Source organism: Mya arenaria, chromosome 2, assembly GCF_026914265.1.
Source record: "Mya arenaria isolate MELC-2E11 chromosome 2, ASM2691426v1".
NCBI lineage: Eukaryota > Metazoa > Mollusca > Bivalvia > Myida > Myidae > Mya > Mya arenaria.
Genome location: NC_069123.1, coordinates 26,226,475 through 26,239,189, shown reverse-complemented (window position 1 = coordinate 26,239,189; position 12,715 = coordinate 26,226,475). Strand labels below are relative to the sequence as shown.

Sequence of the window (12,715 nt, the reverse complement as noted above, 5' to 3'; positions counted from 1 at the left end):
AACAACCGCGGTGATGTTTCGAAGGGATTACAGATTTTATTTATATCTGAGACTTATGTCATAAAACAAGATGTACTCTTTTGAATCTTGTCTGTTTCATACAACACGAATACGAGTACATATGTGATGCCTATTATAGAGGCATTTTAGACGGCTACCGGTATGAGGAGCTGCTGTAATATTTCCTATTGGAAGAATCACAAGCTTCACTTGGCGCATAGAAGCTGTAGACTTGAATTACGGTTCCATCTCTGATATATATTTGGGGATGTATGTAATGCGTTGTAGTGTTTTATGTGACAATTAGAGATGACGAAAGCATATGTTTTATTGGCGGTTGTTTATCGTAGGCAAAATTTTATGTTCCTCATATGTGTTTTACAAATTACAAATGTCCTTTAATTATTTAAGTCATGAGCTAAAATGTTTTCTCTCCATTTAAGAATTCTCTGAACAAATTGCCTCTGAATAAAGAAGACAACAACAAAACACAAGATACGCCAATTGTTTTCCTGGTTTTAAAACCAGAAAACTTCGATTAGATCGACTTGTATGAAACCGAACTATCATCGATTTGCCGTCCGAAGATGTTGTTTTATTTCTAGTAATAAAAATGGACGGCCATTCATTACGTTTTTCAAATGTTAGTAGGAAACTTCCCTGTTTGAGTTCTTGTTGGCTCAATTAAAATGTATAGCAAAGGCAAAGGTTGTGCCTTGTTAAACACTTGTTTGTGCTGTCCTGTATAAGTGTTTTAAGTCCTTTGTTCCGTGCAATATGACCTATTATTTAAATAAGTAAGCATCAACTGTTTTCATGACTTTCATAAATACATGTTTATTAATTAAAAACTGGTTTAAATGATTTTGTAACGAACAGGGAGCATTTCCTAATCAAATGCTCAAATATCGTTTTAGAACTGTAAATTGTATACACAGCTTCGATATTAACCATACATTGTACTTAAGTCCGAAATCTAACTCCTTGATTAAACTAACAATTAGTTCACAGTTAGAATTACGCTGCTGTAGTCGTCATGATAGTAATTGTAATTTAAGAGAAAACATTAAAATAAACCGTGCTATGAAAATTTATTAAATTAAAAGAAGAATTATTTGTTTTAATTCATTCATCAATTGACATTGTTTGAATATATGAACACATTTGAAATATATTTACAAGTATATAAAATGTCTTTAGGTAAAGTAAATAATTGTCAAATGAAACTTTCGTTTTCGTCGATGTTCGCCGCGGAGTAATCCTGTTTTTGCAACCTTGACCTTTCATCTTCGTCTGTCTGTATGTCTGTGTCCGAGACATCTTCATCACTCCAATCTGAAATAAAGTAAAATGAAAAAAATGAATTCATATATAAGATGGGATACTAATATTCCGGAAGAGCAAACTACGATTTTCATGTATACCTTGTTTACAATTGGTTGAGGCTGTTCGTTGCCTGTAATGAAACATAAAAAAATGTCACCAAACCTCAAGTTCTCGTCTGAATGATATTTTACACACAACAATTACAAAAGATGTCGATGTAACAGCAATATAACTAAACGATGGACAAAGCACGTGATGCCTCAATGTATTATCTCATTTTATGTCCGCCTGAAACGATTGAATTATTATCAACTTTGCATTAGTACATTTCAATGAATTAAGGGTTCATAAAGTATTTAAAACGACCCGTCTATCTCACAATATAACTTTTTAACTAAAGGCTGACATCGCAGTTAATGTGATAAAACAGGGTTAAAAACGTCCATAAAATATATTCTTTTTAATACATACATTTTAATCTTTCATGTGTGGTCTGTTATCCATCTGAATATTTACTGGATTTTGTTTGACATAATAATGCCAACAAAGGTCTTTGAATGCAAGCTATCCACTGATGGCAACATTTGTTATATTTACAATGAAGTTTATGTTATATGACACGCACAATTTCTGTGAAATAATGTTTAATTTGAACCAGCATGCCTTGCATATGGTTTTTGGCAGCATATATCAAACTCATTTACAAAGACATCATTTTTGTTGTTCCTGTCACGTCGTAGGGTAATGACATTTTTCATAAAGTATTGTTCATTCTGCCATTTTTTTTTCTTTGGAAAATTTCAAATTTGCTATCCAGGACAGTGAGGGCTGCTTTAGAAAAATCGAGTTTGATAACATCTCGTTGACCTGTCTTTAACTGTTTTGATGCCAAAAAATAAACATTAAATTTATTAAGCTGCAACATATGGTAATTTACTATTGACCGCAAACGGTTTTGTCCATAAAATAAAAAAGTCGACCAGATATATCGCTGAACCTCTGTGGACCGTAGACGCATTTTGCTATGTTTCATTATGAAGGACAACACATTTTAATCATCACGGAACTTGTCATAAAATATTCATAAAACATTGTTCATCTATGTCTGACGTCAACATTAGGGAACCAATTTAATGCAGACTATTTAATTTTCGGGAACAAAAAGGAACATTGTTTAACGACTGACATTATTACTGGAAATAATAACGACTCTTGTAATGTTGATTATATACGGTATTTTCCTTGCTTGTCTTTTTGCTTTTTATACCTTTAATTATGTTTATCAAATATGACTTCATTCAAGTGTGTTTGCTTTGCAATATTTATTTGTTCAATTAATAGCTCACACACCTGTTTGAGTTAAATAGTTTTGAAATGAAAATAAAAATGCTGTTTCCTTTTAAGAGATTGGCATTACTTATTATAATACATGACGGGATAATTAATAATTGTAAATTGGTACCTGAAGAGTCAGAATCTGTATCTTCTATATCAGAACTCTCTTCACCAGAAGTTTCGTCATCATCACACGAGGCCAGCACAAGTGAGTTTTCATCGGGAATATCTATCGTGGAAGATGAGGAAACACTGGTATACTTTCCGCCATGTTTCGTTCTTGACATCTCACCTTAAACGTAAATATGCAAAAGTGACGAAAATACTCAACATAGATATTTTCGAACAAAAGAACTGTTACAATTCTTAATTTGTATAATAAATCAAAAGGTAAGCTTATGTCGACATATATGTATTGTTTCGCCCAAATTGAGAAATTGTGAGTGCGAAAGGTCATAAAGGTTCAACTAAATAGTGCGTTGAAAAGAAAATATCCCAAACTACAAATTAGATATTTTACAGATGATATAATAAAACTTATTTTTTTTTGTATACACATACACATACATTCAATGCTTATGTGAAAAACTACAGAAACAAGCTCAGTAGCCAAATATTAAAACATAAACCCCGATAGGCCAGGTTGATTTTATACAATGTTTCTTACGTATCTCTCCGTAAACATAACGGGAAAGCAGAACCATAATAGTCGGATTTATCATTAGTTTGTTTACACAAACAAGTTTACATTTGCGTTCTTCTCTGGTAAATATGGAATCTACCTCTCTCTAGTTTTGGAGTATGTGATGATAATTTATACTAAGACAGTATATTATCAAACAATACTGAAACTGATGTTTGAATTTCGATTTAATATTTAATGTTTGGCTCATAAGACAAAAAATGCCCCCAATGTATCACATACTGATATCTATATCGTTGCAAACGTGTTGTTATATTATTAAGATAATGTTTTGAATCTAATACACATTTAACATATGAAAATAATACATTTTCATTCTCATTAATATTATTGTGTTTGTCCCGAAAAAAGTAAATACGATCGCCAAAGGCTCGCTTTCTACACATTTCCTGAACTCGATGAATCAAGTTATGTATTATATGACGATTCGTGACAAATCCTATGAATAAACCTTTGCCATAGTAATTTTCCCTTTTGCAATTTATGTGTGAACAATTCATTGAGTGTGTACTTGTTTGCCTCTTGTTCTGCAACTAAGGCGATAATTATTGCATCTTAAGACTGCTGGATGTATTGCTTGATGCCTCTGAGTTAATGAGTTAATGAGTTAAATGAAACATTTGAATCAAGTGGCTTGTTAATTGTTTATCAGCTATGTTCATTTCAGGAATGAATTGCGTGATTGATGTCATTATCGGGTCGTCAGCGCAGCACGTCTGGTTAATGTATGTTGACTCCACGCATACTTGAACCAGCCAAACTGCGTTCATTTCCCCGATATTGACATTAATCATACAATGCATTATTTAAATTGACACCAATTGTTCATTATTTCTTTCCAGATTTTCTTAATAAATTACTTAATTTCATTGTTAAATCACCGAAAATACTTATACAAGCTACTGACTAGTATTTGCATTCTTAGGAAGAAACTAATAGACATGTTGCACGAAATGTGGCACCCACTCTATGTTAAATTTAGTTATAATAAATTTGAGATTTCTTCATAATTGCTAAATATTTAGAATATTTTGCACTGTTTTGTTTTTCAACTCTTGATGAAAAGCTATATTGTAAAATACACTATGCAAGAAAAACACACGAAATTAACCAATTACGTTCCGTTACTCTAAATTACATGTTGTAGGGGCACTCGTAAAAGTTGAGTGCCAATTGCGTTATAGTATTCTATATGACATGTTTGGGGGCACTTGTTAAGTTTGAAGCCAAATAAGTATTTAAGGCCTAAGTTAACGAGTGACACAGCGAAGTACTAAGTATAAGTTTTTGTGTCCATTCAGAAAGATTAGGACTTATGTGACTCAACTCGTTTCTTGATTAATAAATGGAAGAAACGTGTGCACTTAAGATGAATCTCGTTATGCTTTTTCGGTTGGGGTTGTCCCTAAGTTTCCGATGTATTCGATATGAAAGTAGATTGAGTGACACTAAAGGGATTTTCGTTTGAAACTTTTCCAAAGTTGTGAATATTTTTTAAACTTTCACTTTATCACTTCATCAGCCACAGCAAGTAAGCCTGCGCTCGTACTGGCAACTATACTAAAGACAAACCGATAAACTTTGGTATGGGAAATCATGTGATTACCATATTGAATACCACAAAAAAGCTAAATTGGGACACTTTTTTAGTAAATACTAAACTTTAAGCATTTTGCCATGAGTAACTTTTGATAAAATTATATATTGATATTGTTGAAAGCAAAATGCTTTGATGAATATCTGTAATTTTTATTAAAAAATCCCTGATTTTTGTAATTATGTGATAACAACAAACATATGAGATAATTTAAGTAATAAAACAATCAAGAAACGTCATTGCGACATTTTCTCTGTATGAAATGTTTATAACAAGCAAGCTTACAACAAGATACTGGTTAAATTTCATTATTTCTCATCTGATTGCAACTAAGTTACAAATATCTGATTACAATCTAGTAGTGTCGTAATTCATTAATTATACATTTGAAAGGTGTTGGTTTTCAAACAGCATTAATGCCAAAAAAGAGACATCTATAGAATTGCTCAAATTGACAATAGAACGGGCCGTTTTCATTTTTTTCTGCAGACAGTCTTAATGTCAAGCAATAAATAATAAAGTAAAGCTGATATATCTTATTAACATCTGACAGTATAAAAAGCGTGAAGATTGATCACATAGGAACTGTTACTTTACATTTAGTAATATTATACCTTACATAAATGTGTCTATTCTTTGTATATTTAAAGTCGATATCACTATATTTTGATAAAAATCCAGTTTTATGACGTCAGCGGTCCATTTCATATTTTTGGCCGGTCCGGACCTCGCCAAAATGTAATATGGACCGCTGACGTCATACAACTTGCAAGTGTGGCTTGCTTTTTCATAACGGCAAAAATTGTCGCAAGTAAAGATTATAAGCTATGTTCAATACAACACATCTGAAATAATTGTTAAAATAATTGAATTGTATTATAAATTGTTCAGTTTATTATTAGAAATATTAACACACCACTTCGGGCCATATGGCATTATAAGGACCGGCCAGTCAGCCCCCGAAGGTGAATGGACCTTGGCTAAAGCCTCGTTCCATATACACCTTCGTTGGCTGTCTGGTCGGTCCTTATAATGTCATATGACCCTCAGTGGTGTGTAATATTTCTGAAATTGTTCCATTATGCACGCTTCCGTATTAGTATTATGGATTGTCATATTATGATGTTTTGATATTACACCTAACTGTTTGCTGGTATATTTAAGAGTAAATGACAACCCAAACATACCCTCTGTTAGAAATACCTAGTTTTAATTATTGAAATCTTAGAAGTTACATACATGTCAGTTAAACACCCACCTCTCCATATATATGTGGGCTATTCGAATCGCGACTGTGCCTTATAGTGTGCGATAATTTAGGTTGATATTTTTTCCAGTAAAGTAACTAGCGTTTCTTTCTGGTTGAGCCCTTTCTGGTTCAGGGCTTTGTTCGGGTCTTGTCGTGCAATCTTCTGCGGCCGTAATTGATAAACACCTCTAGATATAACTTAATTTTAGTTATTAAGTTAACTTTATGAGTACAATCAGTGAGGTTCGATTGGATAGTGAAATTAATTGTGCAACAGTTCGACTTGAATAGATCGAGGCTGTTTTCGATACCAACTTTCCTATAACTTTATTTTAAGATTAGAGCGTCTGATTGGACAGTAAAATCAATTAGCCAATAGTTTAATAAGAATTATCTTTTGCGTTTTATCTTTATTAAGAATTGTTGGGATAAGAGTGAGGTTTGTGCACATAAACTGGTTTAAACCCCAAGTAAATTTACATTTTACTGACCGTTCCAAGGCGGTACCTAACAATTATTGATAAACATACCAATTATTTATATATATATATTTAATATTTATGCACTGTGCTGTTTGTAGAGTTGTGTGCTGTTCTATGTTTCTTGTTTGTGAATTTGTGTTCTATGTCCTTGGCGTTGCCCATTGCCACTAAACCGGGTTTATGTTTAAACCTTTTGCTACTGAGCATGTTTCTGTAGCTTTTTGCATATATATTGAATCACTCAGATATGTTTAATGATAAAAGTAAGAACTATATTGACCCCTGGTGAACATATTTATTACAAATTAAACTAATTTATTCCAAGGGAGTTACGAGTGACCAGCGAATTTATTTGTTATTTATATACGAACTATGACGGACGTAAAAGGTAATTGATTGAAATGCATGTACGGAAATCATTAATTATGGTGTCATTGCCGAATATATGAATCATCTCTGTTATGTACACCAATAATCAAAACATAGTGCACGAAATACTTATTGATGATGGCGTGAATGAACGTGATTTATTTCGTTGGTTAATCAATACTAATATAAACTGAATGTTGTTGTTTCGTTATAAAACAAATCGGGATGTTTTAACTACCTACGATGTCCGTTTTATGATGTCCTATTTTGTTAACTTTACACCATATATAGTACATGTACGAAGTCTGTATGAAACCTTAAAACACCCTTGGTATTTCTAGCATCTGTTTTAATGTAATGTGAGTATATCGACTGTTTTGCATTTGTTCATAACGGTCACAGGTGTTTTACTCGCTAAACATGACATCTACATACCTGTAAGGTGTCATTTCTATATAAATAACAGAACTAACTTTCATAGTTTAAACATTGATAAACCTAGTGTACCTCTGACACACCCTAGTACTCGCATTGTTTCTGTCTCAAAAGATAACTTTTATCATAATATTATTGAATATTGGACTGTTCGTGTAGAATGTCTACCGTTTTGTTACACTATAAGACAATGTATAAGACAATATATTACAAAAAATAAAAGTCATACCTGGACAATAGAAGCAAGTTACTAGTAAATCAACTTTCTAAAGAACCACTTTATGTTGGGCATATATTGACAATATCCTTTTTATATCATGTGGCAGTGAAGTTTGACTGTACACCTTTTGGCATCGGCTTATTATGCAAAATCGTTCCAAAAACATTAGATTTTCCTAATATCTCGAAAAACCGTTACTTGATATTGCAATTACAAGTTTGTGTGAGTTTACCAGAAAATAATGATTGCATGAGCTGTGATCCCGGTGGAGAAGTTGATTGAATGGCATAAAATTGAAACATAATGTTACAGTAAACTATTTTAATATATCATGCAACTTATTGCTGGATGTTTAATTTGTTACCAGTGTTACTTATTTGTAGTTGGATGAAGCATTTGCCATACCAGCTAATTACTCTGTTTATTTAAGATGTTGAGCATGTTAGAAATAAAGAATCAATTTTATGTGCTGCGTCGTAAGGCAGAAACCGAAAACCACAAAAACGACTTATTAATAATATAAATCCTAGTAAGACTTTTTTAGATTCTAATTATCGTTACATTAATGATATTCGTGTTATAGTAAGCATTTGCCTTAATAAAAAGGCAAGTAAGTATATTCATGGTGTTGATTAATGTGTCTTAGTCATCCAAGGAACCGGTGCTACTTTTCTTCGTATTAAATTAATTTGAGCTCAAAGTATTAGTTGATTAAATAATGTGGCCATAATATAACCCTTTATACACATAACACTCATTAAAAATGTTATGATACCGTCAAAGTTGAGCCTATGCCTTTATAACGCTTCTTTCCATTAGCAGTAGCTGATGCGCGAGGAGTTAATTCCAGATATATACGTACATATGATTAATAAGCATGCATGAAAAAGGTGTTGGCCGACATAGGGATCTTGGCGTCAACGCGCCTGTCATCTTGACGAAAGTGTTACATTCCTATTTCGATATTTGAATGTTGTATGTTATGATTGAAAATTTACCTTTTTCTGTATTTAAAAATCGGACGAAAACCAATTCACGCGAATACAGTCTTCTTTGTAATTTTTATTAAAGTGAAGTTTGATACGGACGTCGGTATGGGATTACAAAAGTATAAACGCTTCTGAAATGTTCCTTATTTAAAGAATTACACGCCTGATTTATTACATTGAAGCTATATACATTAATAATAGTTCTATATCCGACGGATTTTGCGGGCCAATGGAGACTGTAATGTGTTGTAGTGTTCAATTTATGAGATATGATGTGTACATACGTTTTCTTGCAAATTCTTCGAAGCGAATACTTCTTGTTATTTCATTAGATCAAACGATTGAAAACATTTCTGTAAAATTCATTGCTTGTATTATTTTTGTATTTATATCCATTTTATTAACGCGTATGATAGAAACATGAAAAAACAAAATTAGCAGCAAGGAACGCAAATGATATAGGCATTGAGCGAAAATAATAAAATAGTTGACGTTCTATAAATAATGTGCTCTTGTAAATGAAGAATTATCATTTGAATATCACACTAAAAACAAGACAAAACTTGATTATATGATTATCTAGTTGTGTTGACCTTCCCGATTTCATAATTGAAATTGTTATGATAACAGTGGTATCCGTATTCAAATATCTATAACATATTATTATTGCAAATATCGCCATAAGACCTAGTTGTATTTTGTGATATTTAAATGGCAAAAATTAAGTTAAGTCCAAAGCTCGAATGACGAGCCAATATATATTAAACTATTTAGATTTTTCCTGAAATATACTGTAATTAATAGCCATTCACATCAATGCAGTCACACAAATAATATAATAAATGAAAGGCTAGATTTGATACGGAAATTAAACACAATACAGACGATGTTATGAAAGTTGGTAACCAGTAAAATGAAACCATTTTCAGGAAATAATCAGCAGCGGTTATTTATGGGTTGTGTTGATGTAGTGGGATGTTACATAAACCAAATATTATAGATTTCATAAAAAGGAAAGAGATATTTCATTTTGTCTTTGCTCTGTCAATACAAAAGGTAGCAGGATCAGTCAGAGACTGTGTAAACTTTGGTTTTGGATAAGAGTTATATAATTATATCCAAAATATTTTGTTTTTTGATACTGCAACTTCATACTGCTGTGCAGGAAATTAGTAAACACTGTTCTTCTTCAATTGTTCTTTATTGGTTTATATTGTCTGCTCGAGACGATATGACCTTATTATTGTCTTAGAAGAAATATGTTGCTTCTCTTTTGCTTTTTAATGATCAACAAGCAGTTGTGAAGCAGCATTGCTGCTGTTACGGGGTAAATATAGGAGGCATGTGTTCGTATTGATTCAAAGCAGTTTTTGTCTAAGTGAACATGCTAATTATATGCTCATAAATCTGGTTGTGCTTGCATCCAAAGAGATTTCACCTATATACGAGTGTATCTTGAATACAACAAAATACTAGTTCCAATGTTCGATGAAACAAAACTAAAACACACAAAAAAATAAATATTCGCATGTTTCTGTCTTTGTATTATTGTTTTTATAAATCAAAGGACCCTACTCTCATGATAAACTTAACTTGCCATATGCTGCCTTAATCATTCAAGAATCGGAAAACATATATCCATGTTCAATGTAATTGAATTGTAAACAAAATCAATCAAAAAGTGAACTAACAAATTAAGGAAAACTTATCTAATGTAGCTAAACTATTTACGACTGCCTGCATGTTAGGAACAATATTAACTTAATTGAAAAATTCACTTTTAGCTTTCAATTACCTGTGTATGGCAGCGGATGTCGCAAAATTGTTTTGTATTCTAGTATTGATCAAACGTTTGTAAATTAAATATAAGGTTCTGTCTTAAACCTTTCGAACGATAGAATAACTTATTTTCTGTTGTTCGTTCCACTGCTTACTTTAACACTAGTAAATATTAGAGGAATATTAAAATATAAAAACGACAACATACTTACTTCTACGCCGTTTGACTTTTTCGGGGGCTTTCATGAGCTGTCTGATACCTTCCGGTACTTCTTTAAGCGCCACCTTTTCCACCTCGACACTTCCACATTTACCAAGCTTCTCCAAGTGCCTATACACCTGAAGTTTTGCATCGTTCAAAGTAAAATAGAAACCGTCCTTTTTGACAACCTGAAGTTTTGGAAACACCGATCCCTGTATAGAACTCTTCGTTAATTCCGAAAACGTCTGCTCTGTTGACTTTCGAATTTCCGGATCATATTGGTGAGTATAAAGAACTTGTGACGGCGATAGAAACATTCTAGATCCTACGTCATTATAAATGTAAAAACGTATATATCTTTTAATTTATATCAACAAGCTAACTTCCAAGAAGAATGTCACTATTAGCTCCGTCCATCTAGTCCGTATTTATTCTAGGAAATCTTTATTTCCACTCAATAGCAAAAGTACACAAAAGCAAATGTCCCTATATGATGCGAATTTTTAGTACTAGCCCGTATATGTTTCTCAGTTTAAATAAAACTCCAAGAATAAATTAATATATCCAGAAAGATTCCATTACATGCTGAAAGTCAGTACAATTCAACGTTTCTTTCCAATTCCAAGCTTTATACTATTGCGACAATACAGTTTCACATTCAAGGTAGCTAATAAAAACATCAATATAGCTTCTTGACAATACTTCAGAATGACTAGTACTGACTAGCACATGTTATAAACTCAGATCCTTGCCATTTTCGATGTGTATTGATATAACCTGCTAATAGTGTCTCCGATCCACAATTGTCTTTGACACGGTTAAATATATATTTCTCGGGCTATTTGTAAGAGGCGGACTCTGGAACTCTTTAAGAGAGTGGCGGTAAATGGTGAAGTAAATTACTTGCCGCAAGAATGTGGTGAATGTAGAAAAGTATTAAAAACATATCGCGTTTGTATTAATTTCTATATATATTTTTGTATATTATTTAAAAAGAAAATAATATTGATTTAATGCTAAGTTACTCTCGTTTGCACAATGATGCGTGACAGTCATGCTTGGGGTTGTGGGCAAAAATGAGTATCGGGAGGTAACGCACTTATCAAACTGACTACAAACTTAAACGAACCTAATTGCTATGATATAAATCTGTTTTCAGCCTAAATTTCATTATATATATTGGCATCTATCACATCAATGCAGGAATTTCTTCCTGTTTAATCAACAGGATATACAAACATAAACTGACGAGAATGCATGCAGACAGTATTAATTAAATGTTCTGCGTGTTTCATTTTTCCAAACTCACCTTGGCGCTCACGTTTTGTCTGATATATATAATATTATGCTAATTTGAAACAGCGAGGCCAGATTTCATGCACATGTTCTCGACTGGCTTTGAAAAGCGTTTGATCAGAAGGAAGCTGTTCCTTTTCATGAAATTTAGATCCCAGGACTAATTATTTTCCGTCTTTAAAGTATTAATCGTCGTTAAATTGTTTACAGTATAGCAATAGATATAAACGTGCAAAAAGCACACCGTAAATAGAGACATCGTGATGTCTTATTACATTAACAGAAAAGGCTTCTAAATTATTTTGATATCGTGAACTTACTATATATATTAACTACATTTTGTCCCGCATATTAGGTACTCAACTAAACTCATGCTTGATTTGGCTATAGTCAGCCGTCCAGCAAAAAGGTACTTTTTAAATTTGGAGAGAACTATATATTTCGTTATTTTAGTTCGTTTAAAGGAATAAACAATAACTCTGGTTTTACTGACCCAATCTAGGTCAAACACTTCACTAAAACTAGGCAAATGCCGGTGAAAGCTGTACGATCATCACTTCTGCCTTTTATTCTAACATTCATTAAATAAGTTCAGTGCACCACTTTTGGACAAATATAAGCTATTCACACTAATTTAAGTACATTAACTCTGGTGCTGCTGACTCTTTTAAGACCAAAGTTTGTGCGTGCACCACTGGTACCAATTGCGCGTATAATCGCAAGTCCCTTGTCA

At 32.5% G+C, this 12,715-nt stretch overlaps 1 protein-coding gene across 1 annotated transcript; it reads right to left on the bottom strand.

Annotated features, from left to right (window-relative positions):
* Nucleotides 1-1,216: 1,216 nt before the first annotated feature.
* On the bottom strand, nucleotides 1,217-11,003 carry LOC128214017 (uncharacterized). Its single transcript, XM_052920217.1, has 3 exons — nucleotides 10,697-11,003; nucleotides 2,789-2,953; nucleotides 1,217-1,335 (listed from the first exon to the last, which is right to left on the bottom strand). Exons 1-3 carry the CDS (start codon nucleotides 11,001-11,003, stop codon nucleotides 1,217-1,219), a joined length of 591 nt encoding a protein of 196 aa, XP_052776177.1.
* Between the last annotated feature and the right edge of the window lie 1,712 nt (nucleotides 11,004-12,715).

Coding starts and splice junctions, on each gene's coding strand:
- LOC128214017 (XM_052920217.1), bottom strand. CDS start 11,003: ATGTTTCTATCGCCGTCACAAGTTCTTTATACTCACCAATATGATCCG. Junction 2,954..10,696: donor AAAAGTCAAACGGCGTAGAA/GTAAGTATGTTG, acceptor TTTACGTTTAAG/GTGAGATGTCAAGAACGAAA. Junction 1,336..2,788: donor TACAGATTCTGACTCTTCAG/GTACCAATTTAC, acceptor ACTTTATTTCAG/ATTGGAGTGATGAAGATGTC.